Below are 21,331 nucleotides of genomic sequence, written 5' to 3' on the forward strand. Positions count from 1 at the left end.
AGGACGAGCGATAGAGATGGAAGATCGCTGCAGATGCAAAGCTCTGGAGCTCGACGCATTTGGTAGGTATATACCTTCGCTCTTGGACGAACTCTGACGATGCGGATACATCCTTCTCGATGCAAGTCTGCAGAGGTATCAATCGGTAGTTGCCTCTTGAGTCTTTTCTTAAGTGGCCGGACTGGGTTGGCACGGCTATTGCTTGCCCGTGGCAACTTGCGTGTTGTTATTATTATTATTACAGTTCGCTGTTGTATGTATGTAGAATACAGACTGCGAAAGTTAATCTTGTTGGCAGTTGTTGATACAGCTTCTTGAGCCGAGAAGAACCTGGAAAGGATATCCTCGCTCAATGCATGAACCGGCCTTTCGTGCCCGAAGTCCTACTTCCATCATTGCCGTCCATGACCGACAATCTTCATCTGCTTGAGGTTCGGCATAATGTGACTGACAGATACGATAGACAGCATAAAGTCACACCCTAGTCTGTGGGAATTCAGTCCGTGCGGCATATGTTGCAACTTGCAAAGGCTGCAAAGGCTGTAGCGGGGAGGTTCGTCACTCGGATGTTTGCGTTATACTTTCGAGCTAGGCCGGATCTTCAGCCTTCAGAGTCCAGACACCTCGAATGCCTGTCTGTCCCGGCGAGTCGAAGGGTAAAGTCCGAGTTGAAGAAGCTAACAAGACTGGACAGAGCACGAGTACTCCGAAACTCCCCGCTGAAAGCTCTTGAAGCTGAAGTGCTTGAACAAGCATCATATCGTCGAGCCGTTGATCCAAACCGTCATGGGAATCAGCCGTAAGCGGTGATGTCGGTCACGGTATGAGTGACTCAGGCGGCCAGGCCGTAACCGCTGGCGAGTCAAGGTGCTAGGATGAGCGCGCTGATAAGAACTTAAGAAGGCCGCACGAAAGGCCGTCGCCTAACTTAAGTATGGACCGGCTACAGTAACGAGGTGCACTCTAGCCGATCATTCCAGGCCATCCACTCTTATAGGCTGATATTGCTTGTGCTCAGCACGCCCGAGAGTCTACACATTGGCCTCTGCGCTCTAGCACTGTATCGTCGGGAGTCAGTAAGATTCCAACGAAGCACTTTCGACCTACTGTTCTTCACTTCAAAGCAAACAAGCACGAAGGCATCATCAGCTTAGCTTGTAGCAACGGCAGACGCTGCCCAAGTACGAGCTTCAATACTGTGCCATTCGCTCTCCTGCGATACCATGTCACGGCCCGCATCTTCTAGTCTCGTGCCGATGCAGCCGTCTCGTGTATCGGAAGATCCGATATATATCAGGTGCGTCCTCAGGCCAGGCCAGGTATCGATGGAGGCGACTGAGGCAGACGGGCGCAAGGCAGCCTTCGAAGGTGGCGGTACGCCGGAGGTGTAGGAGGGCAGTGCTTCTTTCCATCAAGATATCCAAGCCAGTGCTATTGCGATCTGTTCTGTATTCCATGCGAAGTGATCGTGGAGTGCTGCGGCGGATGGCGCTGGCACCAATCTCCCATCTCCTCTGTTGCGGAGAGTTCGGGAGTGATGCTTGGCAGAGCGCGTGCTTTGATGCTACTGTACACCTCCGAACGCTCCAATCTTCGAGTACTTCAGCCACTGTGCAAATCATTGAAACGATGTGTCAGAGGCACCAATAGCCTCGATCATCCATAATGCGGCGGACATGGTATGGCGGGCTTGGAGGCCAGCACGGGAGGCACATTTACGCCTACTGCAATGTCAGGACAAACCAGGTCCTCTACTCGCTGGAACGGGTTCTGCGTGTATGTGTGCACGGTGGCACTATGAGGGTGACCCGCTGACTGCGACACAGAATTCGCACTTGAAACAGCTCGCAGATGTGGGCGCCAACAATAATCCGCCCAAACTTCGAAAAGACATCTGGCGCCCGTTGTGGATGGTGTCACTCCCCAACTCGCGCGATGGTAAGAGACTAGGCCTGCAAGTCTTTCGGCAGCTGCGCGAGTATCGTGTGCTGCACGAGACCAACTGGGAGATTCCTGAGGAGATGAAGCGGCCGTACACCGAGAAGGAGATCGAACGTATGAGGTACAAGTTGGACAATCGAGGCGGTAGCAAGAAGGAGACCGTTTACGACATAATCAAGCGCAAGAAATGGAAGATGCGCGTGAGAATGGTGATGGATCAGAAAGCAAATTCAATTGCAGACCTGGCTGCAATCTTATTACGGCAAGAAGACAAGGGAGTTGCAATCAGTGGAAAGCGAGAACTGGCTCTCGACCAGCAAAAGAAGGAGGATCAGGACACCATCATCAGCTTAGCAGAACGGAATGCCACGGAGGCGAATGAGTTGAAGGCCAAGATCCCAGCTATGGAGGCTGTCGTGGCAGAGGCCGGGCAGGAAGCGCAGAACAAGGACAAAAAGTCCAAGGAACGAAGAAGTGCGTTCCAAAAAGCATTACATACACGTAGAGATGTCGAAAAGATCCAGTTGCAGATTCGGAGGATGGAGTGGAGTGCCGCTCAGGTCGCAGATGCCAAGGCTCGTGCGGCATTCGAACAGCAGGAACAGCAGGAACAGCAGGAACAGCGAAGGCGAAGAGCGGCAGAGTCACCACAGACAGCGAAGCCGGGCACTGCCGAGGAGGGTGCTCATGCTGAGAACTCATCTCTAACTGAACAAACTCCAGTCAAGGAGATCGACTACCGCCAATACCTCCCCGACTTCCCAGCTGAGCTCGATCCTATCGCCGCTGCAAAAGCTGGATTGCCTATTGGGAAACACTCTGCGCTCCAGCCAGAAAACAGGACACAAAAGATGCTAGTCAAGCTCTTCAGGCAGCACATTTTCACTATTCAAGACATTACAGTCAAGTGGGCCAACACGCTAGATGCAGAGTTCGCAGAAAGATGGCCCGACGGCGTGAAACACGACCGGATAGGATTTGTGCGGCATATTGCACCGAAACCAGACGACGAGCCTGTCGATGATGTCAGGCAGCTCAGAGGCATGGTTGATACAAGTCCGAAAGAGACGCCGGAAGAGATGGCCGCGAAGGTAGCAAGAGGCAAAGTCGTCAAGAGAATCGCGGAACGATTAGTGGCAGAGGTGACTCGTAAGAATAACAGGAGTTTAGCACAGAGGAAGAAATCACGGCTTCAGCAGCAAGCCGCTGAAGAGACGGCTGGGAGGCAGAACAACGAGCCTGGCGCTAGCAAGCAGGCAGATGAGCCTCCGGTGCAAGCGGAGGCCCCAAAGTTGTAATGAGACAGCGTAAAATATCACCAGCGAAACGAAGTGCATTCGACTGAGCGTGGCATCGCAATTCACGTTTTGTCGATCGCCGTCAGAGGCGATGGTTTTTCTGCAACGAGAGCGCTAGGCTAGATGTCACACTGGGCAGGTACTATGGCTTCGATTGGCAGAATCAATATTTGATGAGTCGCACAAGGCTCCAGGCTTGGCGCAACCAAACTCTTTTCGACGCGGAGAGACTCGTCCTTCAATCGCAGTGGGCACGGTGCCGCGTACCTGGTGTGCCTGGCCTGGCCATTGTAAAGGCGAGTGGGACAGCCCGGCCAGGTTCCTGCCCTGCCCACGTCCGTCCGCATATATCGCAAACATCATCACCACCACCACCACCACCATCGTCGTCGTCGTCGTCGTCATCATCATCCTGCCCGGCCGCTGACAGATCTCCTGATTTTATCGCGGCAAGATGGCGAGAGCTATGAAGACGATCGAGCTTGCGGAAGGCTGGTCGTTCAAGCAGACGCACTCTGATGAAGAATGGCTCCCCGTCTCAAGGGTGCCAACGAATGTGCATCTCGATCTGCTTGCCCACAAGAAGTCTGCAGGTCCATGTTTGTGTGACTCAGGCCCGCTGACCTATACCACAGAATCGAGGATCCCTTCCTGGGCTTCAATGAGCTCAAATGCGAGTGGGTTGGCGAGAAGTCATGGACTTATAAAGTCCAAATCCCCGCGCCAGCCAGAGCTGAGGCTGGCACAAGACATGTTCTGGCTTTTGATGGACTCGACACCTTCGCCACGGTCAAGCTAGACGGCAAGATCATCCTCGAGAGCGACAACATGTGGATCATGCATCGTGTCGATGTAACGCAAGACCTGAGATTCGACGCAGCCACAACACTGGAGATTGAGTTCAAATCAGCCATGCTGGAAGCCCGTAAGATAAAAGACGCGCATCCAGAGCATAAATGGGTTGGCTTTAATGGTGATATGGCTCGGCTTGCAGTGCGAAAAGCTCAGTACCACTGGGGTTGGGACTGGGGTCCAGTCTTATCTCCATGTGGGCCATGGCGTGCTGTGCGCCTCGAAACATATCAAGCTCGCGTGGCCGACATCAGAGTCGATTATGACATCGATGCCTTGTTTCAGAGTGTTTCCGGAAGCATCACAGCAACGATCGACGGCGATTCCGGAGACGCCGTCCATTTCAGCATCTCTTTTGACGGGAGAGAGGTGTTCTGTGCAGTCGCGACGCCGAATGAAAGCGGCCTTGCAAAAATCAACTTCCACCTCCCAGAACCGAAGCTTTGGTATCCTCATGGATATGGCGAACAGCCGCTCTACACCGTCACTGCCAAGGTCACGGCTGCTGATCATGAGCTCCATACGCTAGGCAGAAAAACGGGGTTTCGCAAGGGTGAACTAATACAGGAACCAGATGACATTGGAAAGACATTCTACTTTCGCATCAATGGCATTGATGTCTTTTGCGGAGGCTCAGACTGGATTCCTGCGGACAGCTTCACGCCACGAATCTCGAAAGAACGGTACAGAAGATGGCTCGAGATGATGGTCGATGGCTATCAACTAATGATTCGAATATGGGGCGGTGGCATTTGGGAAGAGGACATCTTCTACGAGACTTGCGACGAACTCGGCGTTCTTGTGTGGCAAGATTTCATGTTCGGCTGTGGCAACTATCCCTGCTTTCCCGAGATTTTGAAGTCGATCGAGGCAGAATGCATATGTCAAACCAAACGGTTACGACACCATCCTTCCATTGTGATCTATGCTGGCAACAACGAAGACTACCAGGTACAAGAGCAGCTCGGCCTGACCTACGACTACGAAGACAAGAATCCCGAGAGTTGGCTTCAGTCGGACTTCCCAGCTCGCTACATATACGAGAAGCTGCTCCCGGAAGTAGTAGCAGCTCACGTGCCGCACGTCCCGTACCATCCAGGATCGCCATGGGGGGACGGTAAGATCAGCTCAGACCCGACGGTCGGGGACATGCACCAGTGGAATGTCTGGCATGGCACGCAAGAGAAATACCAAATCTTCGATACGCTGGGCGGACGATTCAACAGCGAGTTTGGCATGGAAGCCTTCCCGCACATCGACACAATCAAATGGTACGTCACCGATGCGACGCAGTTGTACCCACAGAGCCATATGATCGACTTCCACAACAAGGCCGATGGACATGAACGACGAATCGCAACTTACCTGGTTGAAAATTTTCGGACGGCAACGGATCTTGAGAAGTACATCCATCTGACGCAGCTCAGTCAGGCAGAGGCGCTGATGTTCGGATATCGAGGCTGGCGGCAGCAATGGGGCCAGAAGCGCTTCTGCGGCGGCGCTCTGCTATGGCAGCTCAATGACTGTTGGCCGGTAACATCGTGGTCCATCGTAGACTACTTCCTCCGCAAGAAGCCGGCGTACTATGCCGTCCGCCGAGCATTGGCGCCAATCGCCGTTGCTGTCAAGCGTGAGCATCACGACTGGAGTGTCGTCCATGCACGGCCTGCAAAACGTCTTCGCTATGAGTGTTGGGTTGCCAGCTCCAAGACGAGTGATGTGCAAGCGACGATTGAGGTGCGGTACATCAGTATTGCAAGTGGCAAGGACATCAAAGACAGATGTGTCAAAACGGACGTCACGATCGGTGCAAATGGAACGACGGAGATCTTGAAGGGCACCATTGACAACGTGCAGGAAGAGCCGCATGTCCTTGCCGCACGTATATGGGTGGAGGGCGAAATAGTGTCGCGAGACGTGGACTGGCCGCAGCCTCTGAAATACCTTGACTTCTCCGGTCGGGAGGTGGATGTGATGCCGGCAGGCGACAAGATGGTCATCAGCGCGGGCAAGCCAACCAAAGGACTCGTGTTCGAGGAGAGAGAAGGCATTCTTGTCGATGACAGTGCCATCGACGTGGTGCCCGGAGACGAGCAGGTCGTCACGGTTCGAGGTCTTGGAGCGCACGATCAGGCTTTGAAGTGGACGTATCTCGGGGCCGCATGACGAGAGCGGTGCATGGCTCTGGCTCAGCTGCCGGTCGGACGTGCAGCCGATTTGGGCCAGGCGACATCAAATGCTCGCCTAATCACCTTCTAAAATTTAGCTAGAATGGAACTAGCCGGACGCTTTGCCGAGGGCCCGAGATGGCCGGTGCAACGCTAGAATAGGCTAGCGTCTGCTGCACACTTCCAAGGCGGGGTTCTCAGCACTAATAATAAGTCAGCAGCATGTCCAACAGACAATTATAACCGTGCAGGGTCTGCCTCGCCTCGCACAGCACCTCACCTCGCCTCGCCTCGCTCAGCCTACGCAATGCCATGTGCCTGTGCCTGTCGCGGCTTAGCGTGGTCCTCGTGGCTAACCAGGCCAAGTTCCCGAGACCGTCCACCACTTCTGCCCTCCTCCCCGTGAGCGGAGAATGTCATGAGGCCCAACCCGCACCATGTACCACACCTTCCAGGCCGCGACCAGCTCCAACTCCATAGATGGCGGCGAAGGCGGCAAAGGACGCCCGGGTGGCTCCAGAAGGATCTCCACGAGCAACGCATGTGTCGAGTGTCGACGACGAAAGATACGATGCGATGGTGCGCAGCCTTGCGGTCAGTGCCACTGGTATCAACACCCAGAATTGTGCGCCTATTCGAAGCCGGCACAGAGAATCGCCCCCTCTCGAAAGTGAGTTCGAGCAGTGGAGCTGCTGCCATTCGTGACTGACGCCTACCGCCAGGCTGCTCGATAAACTGCAGACTCAAGTCGATCAGTATCATGCTGTCTTTGCAAAGCTCTTCCCTGGAAAAGAGCTTGAGCACTTCGTCTCCTTGCCACGCACGGAGTTGATCAACCTTGCGGTGACCTTGCCAGCTACGGCTACTTCTCCTGCTCATACACCAGATGCCCTGCCCGGCGTGTCCGAAGACCCATTGCGAAAGTCGGATGGAGCCGATAGTCTCGAAGGGTTGGAGCAAGCGCCAGAGCTAGATCCAGCGACGGACGAGGTCAAGCGACTCAAGGACAAGATCCAGGGCATATCTGACGACGTGAACGCGCTCTCTCTCGCCGTCGATCAAGCATCCTCATACGTTGGCGTATCTTCGATCAACGCGGCCATGAAAGTCATGTTCAAGACTGCGCCAATGGCTCGATCGTTCTTGCTCCAGGCACAAGAAGATGAATCTGCTGAACCGAGTCGGAGCTCCACGCCACCTCCATACAGCCTCGACCCAGATCCACATTATCTTCCTCCTGCCGACATTGGTGAGAAAATGATCGACTCTTACTTCGCTCACATACACGTACTCATGCCCATGATCGACGAGGACCACTTTCGACAAAGCTATCTGTACGCTTCACGAAGGGACTCTCCTTGGCTGACCCTACTCAACATGGTCTTTGCACTGGGATGCCTCGCCAGTTCGACATGTGACAACCAAGAGCACATGGCATTCTATCAGCGAGCCCGGAAGCATATGGAAGTGGAAACGTTCGGAAGCGGGAGTCTGTACGTCTTGCAGGCCTTCGGATTGCTCAGTGGATACTATCTGCACTGGCTGAACAGGCCTAACGAGGCCAATGGCATCATGGGTGCCACCCTGCGAATGGCCACTGCGCATGGCCTGCACCGAGAATACAGCGAAAGCAGACGAACCGATAAGAATAATAACTCTGGCGGAAGTGGTTGCGTAGTCTTGAGCAATTCGGAGGTTCCTGTCGAGATCCGGAGGAGAACCTGGTGGAGCCTATACATCCTGGATTCTTGGGCCGGCATCACTACCGGGAGGCCTAGTCTCGGGAGAACTGGCCGGATCACTGTGCAGCATCCGAGGATTCCCGAGCAGATGAACAACGCGCAGTATTTGGCTTCGCTACGGCTACTGCCGATAATATACAACATCACATTCTGCAAGATTGCGACCAAAGTGCAAGATATCCTGGCTGAGAAGTCTTTCATTCCGTTTGAAGAGCTATTCGCGCTGGACGCGGAGCTCGAGAGATGGCACGATGAATTACCTCCGATCCTGCACGATGTGCTCGACAGGCCACAGCTGAAGAAGCGACAGAGCTCCGGAGACCACGGACAAATCTCGCCAAAGCCAGCAACATCCACGGCATCTAACACGAACCCATTTGACTTCTCGCAGCCGCCGGATCGGGACAAGACAGCATGTCCAGAGGTGTTGAAGACCCCCAGAGCCATCATGCTATGGCGATATCAAAATTTGAAGCTTCTCATGCATCGGCCAGTGCTGCTTACGACGGCGCTAAAACGTACAGCTTGGACCAACATGTCATCTGACGAGAGATTGGCGGTCGGAAGATGCAGAATTGTTGCGAGCCAAGCCATTGTTGATATTGATGCCACTTGTAAAGACGACTTGATCGCTGGCTGGAATGGCGTCTGGATGATGTACCAGGCTGTAATGGTGCCTCTGCTCTCGCTATTTTCGGTGCTGTCAATGCCTCCTAATCCCACAGTCGGCGAAAGTCCTTTGCGTACACCAGGAAGCGATAGCTCTTTAGTGACGCCTGGAAGCGACGACGACATCGAGCGATGGCACCGTGACATCGAAAGATCAATAGCATTCTTCGACAGAATGCAACCCTGGTCTATCGCTGCCAAGAAGAGCAGAGATGTCGTCCAAAATCTGCACGATGCGACAAAATATGTTGCCGAGCACAACGCACGATATCATCAGCAGCAACAAGAGATGTTCCAGGGACGCATTTCTATGGTCGATCCGGATACGTCCTCATATGCCGCGCAGCCCACGGCAGAGCCGCCTGCTGAAGTTCCTGTTCAATATCCTAATGGTCTTCCCTATGCTGGTCCAGACATCGTGAGCTTTATGAATAATGGGTGGGGAAGCAGTCCCAACTGGGAAGCTGACATGAACGAGTTTTGGGATGACCTGATGTGGGACACTTTCCCAAGCGACGTGCCCAACAGTGCGAGCGCGAATTTTGACAGTATTGCTCAGACGGATTGGTGGCTGCAGGTCAACGGAGACCAGGATTGGGCGCAATGGAATGGCGGAGCGAATCCACAATAGCCATACGCAAAAGTTTTGAAGCACAGTGGTATTGCGCCCTGTGCAGGCTGCCGTGTTTCTGGCTATGAGCGCCAGTGTGCCCAATTGGTTCTGAATGTCGCAGATTCGCAGATTCCGCATTGAAGAATGGACTGAAAGACCTCGCTCACGCTAGTATAGTTTCCCAGCCATTCTGCATCATCACATCCAGCCAGTAGACATCTCGTAATCCACTGTCGGTTCGACGCCAAGTCTCTTTGACGATATCTAAAGCGACGCGAATTGGCTTTGGAGGAAGGAGTCTCAAGCAGTGTATCAGGCGATCAAGAACGAATTTTCGCATCATGGAAACTTCAACGAACTCCGTGTCCATATTCTTGCCGCCCATATCATCAAAGTTCGCACCAGGAGAGATTTGCCACCGATCGCAGACCAGTTCGCTGGAGAGCGCAACGAGTAGAAAAGGTTGAAAGTCACGAGTGCCCGATTCCAGAGGGATTGTTTGCAACAAACGAAGAGCCTCGAGACTGAATGCGGTCAGCCATCGATTGCAACGTCCTCGATCGGTCTCTCGATCATCTTCGCTCAAAATCGTTAGAGAGTCAGGTTCTTCGCTACACAAGCGCTCTAACAAGGCATCAGGGAAGACACGATAGAGCTGCAAGAGGCCAGCATAGCGGTACACTTCGGCTAGAGTCGTCATGTGCCAGACAGGTGTGCCTGGGTCATCGGGCTCTAGGATCGTAGCGGCGTCTGGCGTCTTGCAAGCTAGCAACCGGCTCTCTAAAGCCCTCGCAGATTCCAGGTCATCTCGCATGTTAGCAATGTATGCTTGGGTGACGAATTGCTGGGTCTGGTGTCGGACGCGGTGACTGCGAACAAGTCTGCCAATATCGGCACACACTTGAATTATGTCACGACCAACCCCAGTCCAAGGATGCGGGATACGCTTGTTTGGAGACAGTTCGATGACAGGTCCGATAGGTGATTTGCATGGCCGCATCCTATCGCTGTCTACTGCGAAGACCAATAGCATCTCCCAGTGGATCATTGCCTCTCGGAAGAAGTTGAAGCTGTTTATACTTTTCTCGTGCAGGGCGAGCTCTCCAGACAGAGCCATAGAATCGATTCGATCCCGCATCAGATTGTAGAAGCCAACTCCAAGGTCGCTAGTGTCATGCCAATTACCAGTGGGGCCGAACATCATCAATGCAAGGAGAGCTCGGTGATCAAGGACTGCCTCGCTGCTCACAATCTCCATGGCTTGCCCTCGAAGCCTCCGACCGATGGCGCTGAATCTTGGATGTGCTGCTGCCAGAAACGCCGCAGCCATGCTCTGCGCTGCAAGATTGATCACAAGCGAGTGGCTATAGACACTTGATACGACGGATCGGAAGGGGTTTCGATGATCGTCGTACATCGCGTACATTCGCGTTACTTCTTTAAAATAGTGAGACATGAGGTCGGTCGATTCATGGGTCAAGGAGCGCTGTGGCCGTGGAATAATGAGGTCTCCTGAACTGCCCTGTAGCGCTTGCAGCAGGCTTCGTTTCCGCGGCCGAGATATCTGCTTTTCTTCCGACTCACGTGCCTCTGTGATCTGCTCCAGATTTGTAAAGGGCATGTTCTGATCCCAGTTCATCTCTACCGGAGCAGGCTGCGCAGTCGCTGACCAGTTTGAAGGGCCGGGAACGTCAAGCACGGGGTCGTCAGGTTGTGGATCGTGCAGGGACTCTAGAGGAGGCGTCAGGCTCAGCCAGTCGAGGCTGGCCAATGTCGGAAGAGGAGACAGCACTGTTTCGCTCAAGAGATTCGAAGGTGTCGGCTCAGCTGTATTCTTTACGCCTCCTTCGTTGTGTTCATGCTTCGTCAACCATTTAAGCTGCTGAACGTAACCTGGACATCGAACACCAAGTCGAGTGCATCGCCCACAACTTGGTTTCTGCTCGTCGCACTTCAAGTGCTGGGATTTGCATCTTGAGCACCCTCCCCGGCTCTTTGCATTTCCCCGACGACGCTTGATAGGTGTGTCGGCCATGCTAAGTCTCAGTGGAGACGATGAGGGAATTTCAATGCTCAGCCTGGTCCAAAGCTTGTGCGGGATATATAGAGTACACCTGGTGCAGATCTGAAGGTTGCACAAGCAGTTAGCATGACAGGCTGAGGACTACTGTTCATGATGATGGCAATGGTGTTTGGCATTAGAAAAGCATAGAGGCAAGCTCGTATCGCAGGTAGTCTTCGGGATGAGAAGCTATGCCAAATTTGGCGAAGAAATACGATCAACGCTGGCCTGGATCTCCTTCGGCCAACGCGATTTTTTCACATGCTAGCGCAGGGTTTACCGTACCTTAAGAGCTGGCATTGCCCTACCTCCCAGGATCACTTTCAAAGCAGTTAGCGGGAGCACTGGGAGTATGCGAAATTCAGAGCCACGCTACGTGTGCTCAGCTTGCTGTATCTCCAAAATTCTAAGCTTTTCAGTGTATGAGTCGCAAAATTCAGTCAATCTCATCTCAACGAGTATCTCAGAGCTATATCGAAGGCGCCTCGCCATCGACACAGTTGGATGGTTTTGGTAACACCTGCGTGCTTGTCGTCTGCTTGCAACAAATCTGCTAACCCATCAGCTGCCCGATGTCGTCGGGAGGCCAGCGGGTCTGCGCAAAACTCAGACACCTCTTGATACCTTGAAGCATCTTTCTTGTGGTCTCGTCTGTTAGAATGTGTGCCTGGTTCTCCGTCTCATGCAACTTCTCTCGCGCACTCCTCTCGTGAATACCAACCATGGTCACACCAATAGGCCAAGCAGCTTTGCCGATTGAGAGCCGCAAATATGCATCATTTGCATGCACGTATCGTTTGAGCTGGGCCAGATTTGCAATTTCGAGGACAGCAGAGAGAAGTTTCGGCTCGATAGTGTTGGTCTCAAGCTTTTTGAACAGCGGCCGCAAATTGTCTCGAGCTGCGATAAAGGAGTTCAAGGCTTGCTTTCCAGTACTAGACTCCTTGACTTCTTTCGAACGACGAGCAAGAGCAGATTGCCATTCCGAGAGGACCATATCAAAATAGCTTCCCAACTGACGAAGCAGGAACTTGTACTGTTCTGGGTCTTTCGGTACTGTCTCGGGCACTTTCATGTCCTTTTCTTCCACAAGCTCCAAAGTCGTCGGTATAGGTCCACTTGTGAGCTTCGGCGCAAGTGCTTTCTCCATAAGCTTGCGATACCGACGCAGTCGCTGGACGTGCTCCTCACCGAAGAGGAATCGCGGCTCACCCAGCTCCTGCAGTTTGACCAGCAGATCTTCTTCCGAGATGTCTTCCTCCCCGTCCTTCAGTAGATTTGGCTCTTGGATGTCTGCCTTGGGAAGCTCTGGCAAGCCCAGTCTCTTCCGCCGCGCTCTCTCCTCTGCCTCTGCCTCCTCCTGCTGTATGCGCTTGCTCTCCTCTGCTAATCTTCGCTTCTTCTCTTCGCGAGCGCGATTTCGTTCAGCTTCATCTTCTTCGCGCTTTCTCTTCTTCTCTACTCGTTCAAGACGCTCCTGCTCAGCACGCTCCTGCTCGCGCTGGTATTCTGCTTGCCGCCGTGCTTCCACTTCTGAGCGTTTGAGGTATTTCTTCTCACTGGAATCCGATTTGCTGCTTGAAGACGCAATCTGCGACTTCATTAGCGAGGCGAAGTCCATGGCGGCGCTAAAAATGATGTTCTCTCAGAGTGTCTTGAAAGTGGATCGAGACTGATTCGAGAGCGCGAAGAGACGGCGGAGCTGTGTCCGTGAAGTGAGTAGATTGGCTGAAAATCACATGAAAGATTTGATTAGGTCCGGACTGGCAGGTGCAACGGAACGGCAGTCAAGTCAAAGCTTCCTGCAGCTTGACATCAACCTCAAAATATATCCCGAAACACAACAAGCTTCAAAGCGGACACACAGACATTGGAGATCCGCTTGAGCTCTTGGAGGGCGCGGCAGGGTGATCAGTGAATATTGACGAGACTCGCAAAAACACTCAACTATGGCACTGCAACCCGACGCGAACACGAACATCGATCGCTCCACGACAGCACCCTTCCTCCTCCGACTCTTCTGGCGCCAGTCTCGACCTCACGATCCTTGGGAGTTTTCTGTTGCGCCTCCGGCAGATACGACTGGTATTCCCGACTACTCCTCGCTTTTACCCTCACAAATCCGCTCCCAAAGTGTGCAGATCTACACATGGCCCAACTGCACCCTCGGAGAGCTCACGTCGCTCTTCACAAGCGTATTACCAGCCAATGTAATGCCGAGTCCAGCGACTGGTACAAGGCTTGTATTTAAGCTTGTATTCCCGGATACGCGCGCGACATTAGTAGAAGGTGGAAGAGGAAAATGGATAGACAAGCCACTGGGAAGTGTGGTGATTGGAAGCAGCGGGGCCGAACTGAATGATGAAGATGACATGAATGGAAAGGGTTTGGAAGGAGATGCAGCCAAGACACTCGCGGCAGCGCGATTCGTCATTGGCGACTACATTGCTTGCTCAATATATCCTCCTGGAGCAGATGGGCGCGTGGCTCCCATGCCTGCGTCAAGTAGAGGTCCGCCGCCACGAGACTTTGGCGGTCCGCCTAGAGGTCCTCCTCCCCCTCGAGAGAATGGATACGGTGGGTATGGCAGAGGTGGAGGAGGTTACAGAGGAGGCTATGGAGGTCGTGGTGGTGGTGGTGGTGGCTTTGGTGCACCGCCTCCACCTGGAGACTGGAGACGTGGCGAGCGTCCACCGCCATCTGGGGGCTATGGAGGCGGAGGATATGGCGGTGGAGGTTACGGAAGTGGACGAGGACGGCCATATTAGGAGTATGATCGTCATGAGTCTGCTACTCCGCGCTGGATGACAGACAAGGAGAACGACGATCCTAACTACATACCAGTGGCAAGCTTCAGGCAAGAAGAAACCGACTGGAATGCAGAAATACCACTTGGGGGCCATCGATACTGAGTGGCGTAATTATCATGCTCTTAGCGCGGCGTTGGTGGCAAGCAAAATGCAATTTGGATGAACAGCGCTGGTGCTGTGCCGATCCTAGGCTCGAAGCACTCGAAAATACACACAAACGCTGCTCTTATCGGAGTGAACGTTGATTGTAGCAATTCAGCTTCAGCAGGATGGCCGACTGAGAGAAGAAGAGCATCGAATATGCTCAGCCAACATGGGCATGCTTGCCTTCCTTGCGTGCCCTGCTTTTGAAATAGAGACGATAATGGCTGGGTTGCTTCATCGTCCAACCCATGACTCACGTTGGGCTAGTGAGTATACGTGGACACAATGTCCCTCACGTGCCGGTCTACGCATCGAGTTCATAGAGGTATCCAGAGTAAACAATACCGGAGACTTATGTGTGTCACCTCGAAAAAGCTACACATTACATAGCGCGCTGCCTCCTACAAACACTCGCTCAAGCCTCTCATCAGCCTTGCAACAAGCACGTAAGACGGCGGCGATTGGAAACAGCCACCTGCAAAAATGTTGTGTTTACAAATACTCGGTCGTCTACCATTGTGGCACATCATCTCTCCTACGTGATGAGATCATACATTTTAGGTGGACAGTCTCACAGGCTGTGCGTATCTTCGTGCATCCTGTCTAGCATCGTGCTCGATCAACCAGGTCTAGGCATTTGAGGCCTCCACCGCATCTCGGAGAGGCATACGCACGCTGGAACCGGCCTCAAGGCCTTCTGTTGTCATTCTTCTTGGAATCTGCTTATTGTTTCGAAGCACATAGAATGGCGAAGATGCATCTATCACGCTCCGAAGACTTTGGACGAAGGCCAAGATCATGTATAGCAATCGCAGCTGTGTTTCGCTGGCAACTTCGACTTTGCTGTAACGAGCATATGCAATGCAATGCACCTGATTGCTCTAAAGGCGCCCCTGTAAAACAGGTGAACACTGACATGAATTCCTTGTGACCGCTCTAAGTGAGTGGTGCACAAAATGCTGACTTGACTGATTGCATGTCGCTGATGCGAGTCCTGTTTCTGAGCTCAAAGCTTAACTCTTCACTGTTATTTGAAAATCTCGACAGCATCACCAGCATTTGCCGCATCAACAATCGCGGCAAACAATTTGACTCGAACCGACCAGACACCAAGCTCCTGAGACCCTATCGCCGTACAACAGCATGGACAACAATCCTGCCAAAGCATCGATCAAGCCGTCTTCCTTTGTCGAGCGTCTCGCACCGGAGCTCCAGCTTCATATTTTGTCCTGCCTGCCAAACGTGGCCGAGATCCTAAAATGTCGCCAGGTCAACAGCTACATGCAGCGACTCATCGACCTCGAGGAGAACCAAGCCATCTCATCTGAAGTCATCATCTCAATGAAGCAGCGCGAGCTAGAGCGTGTTGTCAGCCTTACTTCTGACTACGACATTGATGCGGTGGATGAGGATGGCAACCCATGCGGTTTCCTAAATGCACTTGTCGCGTTCAACAAGTACCGTGGTCTGTCCAGGGTATTTTGCTTCGACTACTCTATGCTCCATCAAATGTTCGCCGAGCACTGGTGGACCAAGCATCCAGGCAGTCAGGGACAAGATGCGGAATCACACGGCGACGCGATTAACAGCATTTTCCACGCGATCGTGGCCATACACAGCATCCATATAATGTATCACGTCAACAAGAATTTCAAGAAGGGAATCCTTGAAACCTGGACACAATCTCTATCTAGTCCTGAGACCATGTCAGTGATGCGCCTGAGTTCTACCGAGCATGTAAACTTCATTGTTGAGCGTGTCGCTGCTGGAATCTTTTCGGACTCTGCGCCTTTCGAAGAGGCCTGCGAGTATGCCATCTGCTGTCACTACGACGCACCAAAGGATTGGCTGCAGATCAAAGGCTCGGAGAAGGAAATGAGCCTCAAGCTCGCGAAGCGCCGCGCCAGCAAACGTCTTGAGGCTGCCAATGAGGAGAGCAATGAAGATGCGACTGCGCACGCGCGAGCTGCGGACCGAGTCAAGAGTGGACAGGCGAAAGTGAACCAGTCCACCAATCGATTCGCTATCTTCGAGCAAGACGAAGAGATTGAAGCCGAGGAAGACGAAGCTGATCCTCAGCATGGCGCACAGGACTCTGAGGATGAGTACTCAATCGAGGTTCTCTTGTCTGACGATGCTTGGTTTCGGCAGCAGGAGGCTAAGGAATGGCTGACTGACCAATTCGGAGTCATCTTTGGAGTGCCTGAACTACCTGCTTCTCTTCCATTCGCTTACTTTGCGAAGACACAGTGGGCATATAATAGCATCGCGGACGCAGCGATGGGCATTAAGCATCTGACACCGTTGGAGCAGGCGGCTGTGCTTGAGGATGTAGCGATCTTCTAGAGCAGGTCTGAGAGCGTGCAGATGCGAGAAGTTCCAATGCCCTTGTCAAAGCGGAATTGAAGTTTTATAATGGAGAACTTTACGTTTAAGCATCATTAATGGAAGCTTCTTGAGTTGGTGTTGAGGCCAACCACGAGCGACTAGAATTTGGTGTTGATTCTGCGACTAAGTTCGGATTGTGCTTCACTGCCTTGGACACTCGACAGAGCGCAGAAGGCTTGACGATGCATGTGAAAGCGGATCCCTGGCATTCGTTCTTGCCTCAGGCCTGGTAGCTCCATGTTAGCGTGAAGCTTATTTTGTCTAGCGACCTAAACGTTCAAATCGCAACTTCACCTTGACTTTCAACCACAATAACGACAAAACGACTGGTAGTAACAACCCTTCTCACCCACATCTGCTAAGAAAGACTGCTGACTAACTCCGTCACAGAAGCATTACCATGGCCTTTGACGGCGATCCGCGTAAGCGCCCAGCAACCAAGTCGCCGGAGGGAGGCCCTTCAATGGCTCAGAAGCGCGCACCAGTCGCACCTATGGCACCTTTCAAGAAAACGGGTGATATCACTAGCGCGCTTTCCGACTTTATGAACGCATCCATTGCGCTTGCTAAGCTCGACCTCAAACTCGATGCCGCCAAGGAAGTTTGTGCCACTAAAACCCGCGAGTACAACAACCTCTTGCCTCAATTCGCGGCCTTTCCAGCCATTAAAGAGGAGAAGTCGCGCGCCAAGGCCATTGCAGAGAAAGACGTCACCAACCTTGAAATGCGTATGCAACAGGAGCGCACCGGCTCGCAGCATGTGATCGCCGTGATAGCCGATATGATTAGCCCCAAGGCAATGGCGACTCCCACGCTTTCCAGGGATGAGTCCCTGCTAGGTCAAATTAAGAGTGTTGAACAGGCCGCTTCTATTTGCAAAAACAGACTCGATGCTCTCGAGAGCGCAGCCGGCACATCCAGTGCCACCACCTCGAGCAGAGCTGATTTGAGTGACCTCACAGCACGTGTCGATGCCATTGAGAAGGATATCGAGGCAACGCAGAACGAGACGTTCGAGACTATTGAAGAGACCCTAAAGGAGAAGGACCAGGAGATTACTACGAAGATGAACGATCTCCGCACCCAGTTGAAGAATCTCGAGGCCAAGGACAAGGTTAATGCTACCGACCTTGCTACCCTGCGAACCCACATTACCGAGAGCGATAAAGTCCAGTACCAGAATGCCGAAGCCATCAACGACTGTCTCAAGCGTTTAGGTCTCGTCGAAGCCGCTTCCGATAAAGCTAGCACCGCCGAAGGCTTAGCTACCGTCGAAGCGAATGTCACTCTCCTAGAGGAACGCGTCAAGAAGGTTGAGGCTAGGAGGAAAGCCGGCTCGGCCAATAACGGAGAAGTGCCTGGAATGCTTCAGTTCCAGCCAGTCGTGTACAGCGAGAGCGAGGACAGTTGGGACAGTGACGCAGAGCAGCAGCCAGGGAGGGAGAAGAATGGCACCAAGAGTAGCAATCCGAAGGGCATGCAGCTCGTTAAGGGAGAGATTGAGAGACTCAGATTCATGACTCGCCAGCACGAGACTCGCCTTAACAACCTCACCACCGAAGAAGTCGTCAAGCAGATGGGCGACGTTTACTCCAACTTATACCCGCAGGCCAGAAACTTCGAGGCTACTTCGAACAACCTGAACGGTCAGCTTATCCACATAGGCACCAAGCTCGCAACTCTGTCGAGTCAAATCGATGCCCTTTCGCTGCGCGTGGATGCTCACGATAAGGCTGTCTCGGACGGTCAGAATGGCATAACGAAGCTGAGCGGAGACATCCAGCAGGTGGCAGACACGATCAAGCAACTCATTAGCCGCATTAATAAGATGGATAAATAGAAATCGAGCTGCATTTAATTAAGATTTAGCATAGCGTTGGGGGAAGATTTTCTACAGAGATACCCATATTGCCGCAGAAGAAACGGCGTTTTGTAGCATTGTCTATAGCTGAAAATGGGAGTTGTCAAGCAAAAGTTATGGTCAATTTCCCGATTTAGCTCCATTCCGATTATATGCTGGGTGCTCTCGACGTCCCTTCTCGTGTCTGCAAAGCTTCGTTAGGAGACAGCGCGTGAAGTTTTCGAGCTACCAGGTGAAGTATAGGCAGTCCACAGTCCAAGTGAATCGCGATCAAAATCCAAGTCCGCTCTCCGCCGTGAGTATGTTCTAAGCTCTCGACGTCCCTTCTCGTATCTGCAAAGCTTCGTTAGGAGACGGAGCGCTTGAAGTTTCCGAGCTAAGAGGTAAAGCATAGGCAGCAGTCTATAATCTAAGTGAATCGCGCTCCAAGTCCAAGTCCGCTCCCCGCCGTATATATGTTCTAAGCTCTCGACGTCTCTCTTAGTATCTGTAGAGCTTCGATACCTTAGGAAATGGAGCGCTTAAGGTGTCCAACCCAACCTACTAGGTAAGCACAGGCACTCCGAATTCACTATTGGTTCCATTGCGCTTCCGCTAAAAGATGGCATGTTCTGCTGACGAGGTTGTATGAGAGTGAGAGAGAGAGAGACAGGTGTAAGCGGTTCAATGTTCCACATTCTTGACACTTTTCGAATGATCCCCTCTTAGAAAAAGTTGATACATTGCAGTCAGGATCACGACTATGAGTCTTTAAGATCGTCGTTTTCTTGAGCTGTTGACTAAAATAAAGCTGGTGGGAGCATTGAGCACTTCGAACCTGTTGCTGTCTGTTCTCTTGGACGGATTAGAGACTGGTCAGATCTCCGCCATTGTGCGCGCGGTCAAGAGAGCGAAGCGGGCCTGAGGACCTGGTAGCGTGCTATTTGACTCGTGCTCCCGTCATGGGATGTTAATGTCCGATTCATGTGGTAGATATCGCGAGGCTGTTCTGTAGGAGTGCCGTTTCTCATTTCGATGACTGTTGTGTCTTTTCGCATGCGCATAGCTGAAGTCAGCGCGGCGCATGAATTCTGTTTGGATTTGACGTCCATGTTGTACCTGCGTGAGGAGTTCTTCCACCAGTACATTGTCGTTACTTCCGGGTCCATCATCAGAGACAATGCTTAGTGCTGCCAGGATGACCATTCGCATTGAAATTGTCTTAAGAACAAAACGATGGCCATCTACGCTTTTCACAGTCGGGGCTCCAGTGTTTACTATAACCATCTAGAAACAATCACTGACCCGTAGTCATGCAGTATTATGCGAATTTCTTCGAGTTTCTTAGGTTCTACGATTGGAATTTGGAAAAGGAGTGCGTATGAGGCTGGAAGAGAACGGATGGATGCAGAGTACTTGCCTCGCAGCTAACGATTCGAGAAACACTCGGCTTACCAATTTGCCATTTTATCTATTTGCACAAGACGATGCCATTTCGGAGTACTGCCAGCCTGCAGCGTCGGTGCCGATCCCAGTACGCCTGTTCACGTCAGACCCAGCCTCATATCAAGAGAAAGCTGGGGAACTTACTTTTCCGCCTCCGAGTCTCTTGGTCTGTTTTTGCTCGCTGGACAGCGGGACGCTGTTCTGGGATTGTTTCTAAATTGAAAGTCGTGAGCTTCCTACCTTCGGCAGCAGCTGCTGCCTCGAAGTCTCTATTGCTGTACTCACGGAAGTTGTATCGCCTTTGCAACCATAGATGGGTGTTCAAGGGGATGTCGAGTTCGCGAGTGGTGGGCGTGATTGGGCTTGGGATCTCAATGTCTGCTGGAACTGGAAGCCCAGCGGTTTGCAGCTCATTGATCAAGCGCATGGCGATCTCAGAGAGCTTGTCATTGTCCTTGGCCAGCTTTTGACTGTAGCGACTGGCCGTGTCATAAGCATGCTGCCAAGAATTTGCGTTGGTGTGCTCAGCATTCTCGGCTGGAGTAAGCTCGAGTGGTCTGAAACGAAATGTGTTCAGGTGCGCGTGGGCTTCTGTAATCAAGTCTTCAGACACAGCAATGGCGGCGTCCGTGCGCTCATCGGTGTCTAAGTTCTCTGGTGTCGGTATAGCAGGCATTGGCACTGCACTGGACGCTGCTTTCAGTTTGTACTTCCTCCTCGCTTGCTCCATGAGAAACTCCATGGGTTCCACACCAGGTGGCGGAGTCAGGATTGGAGCTGATTCTTCAGTGTGAGGCATGACTTTTGCTTGGGTCGCTGTTCGCTTCCAGAGCGAGAATATGTTTCCAAGGCGCCTGCGCTGGTGTGAGGTGGATTCTTTCGATATTGGGCAGACAGCGCGCAGACAAGGTCGCATGCACTTGTTATAGGTGCAGAAGGCGGCATTAGTTTATTCATAGTTGCTGAAGTCTTTGTGTAAGGGGAAACAAAGTGGTTCATTCATGAATGGGCTTTCTTCGTGAGAGTGTTGACAAAGAACGGGGTGAATTGTCTCTTCTGCCTTGCGGATGGGACAAAGTCAAGGTTTGCTGCGGGTGGAAGTTCCATTGATAACTTATAGACATGGGCCAGGGATGGTGCTTGGAGGCAGAATCATTGTAATAATAATAATGTGCAACGAGACGCCATACACTGCATTGGACAGTCCAATTTCCGTAGATAGCCAACGGCGATGCGGCGCATGTTCATGGCTGTACCGTGCTGTGGAAGGCTGCATGTCATCAGGCAGGACAGGTGCTATGCATCCATCATATGTCGAGCAGACACCTGGTGGATGTGAACTGCTTCAGCAGTGTCGC

The 21,331-nt window shown here is 52.4% G+C and overlaps 12 protein-coding genes across 12 annotated transcripts; 7 read left to right on the plus strand and 5 right to left on the minus strand.

The window, feature by feature from the left end:
• The first annotated feature begins 1,609 nt into the window (after positions 1-1,609).
• On the plus strand, positions 1,610-3,279 carry MYCFIDRAFT_88290 (uncharacterized protein). Its single transcript, XM_007925342.1, has 2 exons — positions 1,610-1,776; positions 1,827-3,279. Exons 1-2 carry the CDS (start codon positions 1,666-1,668, stop codon positions 3,237-3,239), a joined length of 1,524 nt encoding a protein of 507 aa, XP_007923533.1. The 5' UTR covers positions 1,610-1,665; the 3' UTR covers positions 3,240-3,279.
• A 417-nt stretch (positions 3,280-3,696) lies between these two features.
• On the plus strand, positions 3,697-6,516 carry MYCFIDRAFT_52520 (glycoside hydrolase family 2 protein). The gene is made up of 2 exons (XM_007924370.1): positions 3,697-3,824; positions 3,875-6,516. The coding sequence occupies exons 1-2, from the start codon at positions 3,706-3,708 to the stop codon at positions 6,255-6,257; spliced, it is 2,502 nt and encodes an 833-aa protein (XP_007922561.1). The 5' UTR covers positions 3,697-3,705; the 3' UTR covers positions 6,258-6,516.
• Positions 6,517-6,696: 180 nt separating this feature from the next.
• On the plus strand, positions 6,697-9,507 carry MYCFIDRAFT_161751 (uncharacterized protein; the record flags this gene model as incomplete). The annotated part of the gene is made up of 4 exons (XM_007925343.1): positions 6,697-6,929; positions 7,441-8,278; positions 8,411-8,725; positions 8,801-9,507. The coding sequence occupies 4 exons, from the start codon at positions 6,697-6,699 to the stop codon at positions 9,299-9,301; spliced, it is 1,887 nt and encodes a 628-aa protein (XP_007923534.1). The 3' UTR covers positions 9,302-9,507.
• Positions 8,711-11,318, minus strand: MYCFIDRAFT_151174 (uncharacterized protein; the record flags this gene model as incomplete). Its single annotated transcript, XM_007925344.1, has 1 exon — positions 8,711-11,318. One exon carries the CDS (start codon positions 11,316-11,318, stop codon positions 9,447-9,449), a length of 1,872 nt encoding a protein of 623 aa, XP_007923535.1. The 3' UTR covers positions 8,711-9,446.
• Positions 11,319-11,898: 580 nt separating this feature from the next.
• Positions 11,899-12,966, minus strand: MYCFIDRAFT_82094 (uncharacterized protein; the record flags this gene model as incomplete). Its single annotated transcript, XM_007924636.1, has 1 exon — positions 11,899-12,966. One exon carries the CDS (start codon positions 12,964-12,966, stop codon positions 11,899-11,901), a length of 1,068 nt encoding a protein of 355 aa, XP_007922827.1.
• A 16-nt stretch (positions 12,967-12,982) lies between these two features.
• Positions 12,983-13,256, plus strand: MYCFIDRAFT_171957 (uncharacterized protein; the record flags this gene model as incomplete). The annotated part of the gene is made up of 4 exons (XM_007925345.1): positions 12,983-12,995; positions 13,030-13,060; positions 13,102-13,115; positions 13,144-13,256. The coding sequence occupies 4 exons, from the start codon at positions 12,983-12,985 to the stop codon at positions 13,254-13,256; spliced, it is 171 nt and encodes a 56-aa protein (XP_007923536.1).
• A 74-nt stretch (positions 13,257-13,330) lies between these two features.
• On the plus strand, positions 13,331-14,053 carry MYCFIDRAFT_101615 (uncharacterized protein; the record flags this gene model as incomplete). The annotated part of the gene is made up of 2 exons (XM_007925346.1): positions 13,331-13,856; positions 13,911-14,053. Coding segments are annotated over 2 exons (669 nt in total), but the record flags the coding sequence as incomplete, so codon positions are not given.
• Positions 14,054-15,442: 1,389 nt separating this feature from the next.
• Positions 15,443-16,645, plus strand: MYCFIDRAFT_82096 (uncharacterized protein; the record flags this gene model as incomplete). The annotated part of the gene is made up of 1 exon (XM_007924637.1): positions 15,443-16,645. One exon carries the CDS (start codon positions 15,443-15,445, stop codon positions 16,643-16,645), a length of 1,203 nt encoding a protein of 400 aa, XP_007922828.1.
• A 442-nt stretch (positions 16,646-17,087) lies between these two features.
• MYCFIDRAFT_82097 (uncharacterized protein) lies at positions 17,088-18,527 on the plus strand (the record flags this gene model as incomplete). The annotated part of the gene is made up of 1 exon (XM_007924638.1): positions 17,088-18,527. One exon carries the CDS (start codon positions 17,088-17,090, stop codon positions 18,525-18,527), a length of 1,440 nt encoding a protein of 479 aa, XP_007922829.1.
• A 526-nt stretch (positions 18,528-19,053) lies between these two features.
• MYCFIDRAFT_171959 (uncharacterized protein) lies at positions 19,054-19,739 on the minus strand (the record flags this gene model as incomplete). Its single annotated transcript, XM_007925347.1, has 7 exons — positions 19,054-19,068; positions 19,104-19,142; positions 19,168-19,296; positions 19,329-19,357; positions 19,401-19,448; positions 19,477-19,618; positions 19,647-19,739. 7 exons carry the CDS (start codon positions 19,737-19,739, stop codon positions 19,054-19,056), a joined length of 495 nt encoding a protein of 164 aa, XP_007923538.1.
• A 259-nt stretch (positions 19,740-19,998) lies between these two features.
• MYCFIDRAFT_171961 (uncharacterized protein) lies at positions 19,999-20,889 on the minus strand (the record flags this gene model as incomplete). The annotated part of the gene is made up of 3 exons (XM_007925348.1): positions 19,999-20,038; positions 20,076-20,087; positions 20,114-20,889. 3 exons carry the CDS (start codon positions 20,887-20,889, stop codon positions 19,999-20,001), a joined length of 828 nt encoding a protein of 275 aa, XP_007923539.1.
• A 33-nt stretch (positions 20,890-20,922) lies between these two features.
• MYCFIDRAFT_171962 (uncharacterized protein) lies at positions 20,923-21,170 on the minus strand (the record flags this gene model as incomplete). Its single annotated transcript, XM_007925349.1, has 3 exons — positions 20,923-20,983; positions 21,013-21,112; positions 21,152-21,170. The coding sequence occupies 3 exons, from the start codon at positions 21,168-21,170 to the stop codon at positions 20,923-20,925; spliced, it is 180 nt and encodes a 59-aa protein (XP_007923540.1).
• Between the last annotated feature and the right edge of the window lie 161 nt (positions 21,171-21,331).

This window comes from Pseudocercospora fijiensis, assembly GCF_000340215.1.
Source record: "Pseudocercospora fijiensis CIRAD86 unplaced genomic scaffold MYCFIscaffold_2, whole genome shotgun sequence".
Classification (NCBI taxonomy): Eukaryota; Fungi; Ascomycota; class Dothideomycetes; order Mycosphaerellales; family Mycosphaerellaceae; genus Pseudocercospora; species Pseudocercospora fijiensis.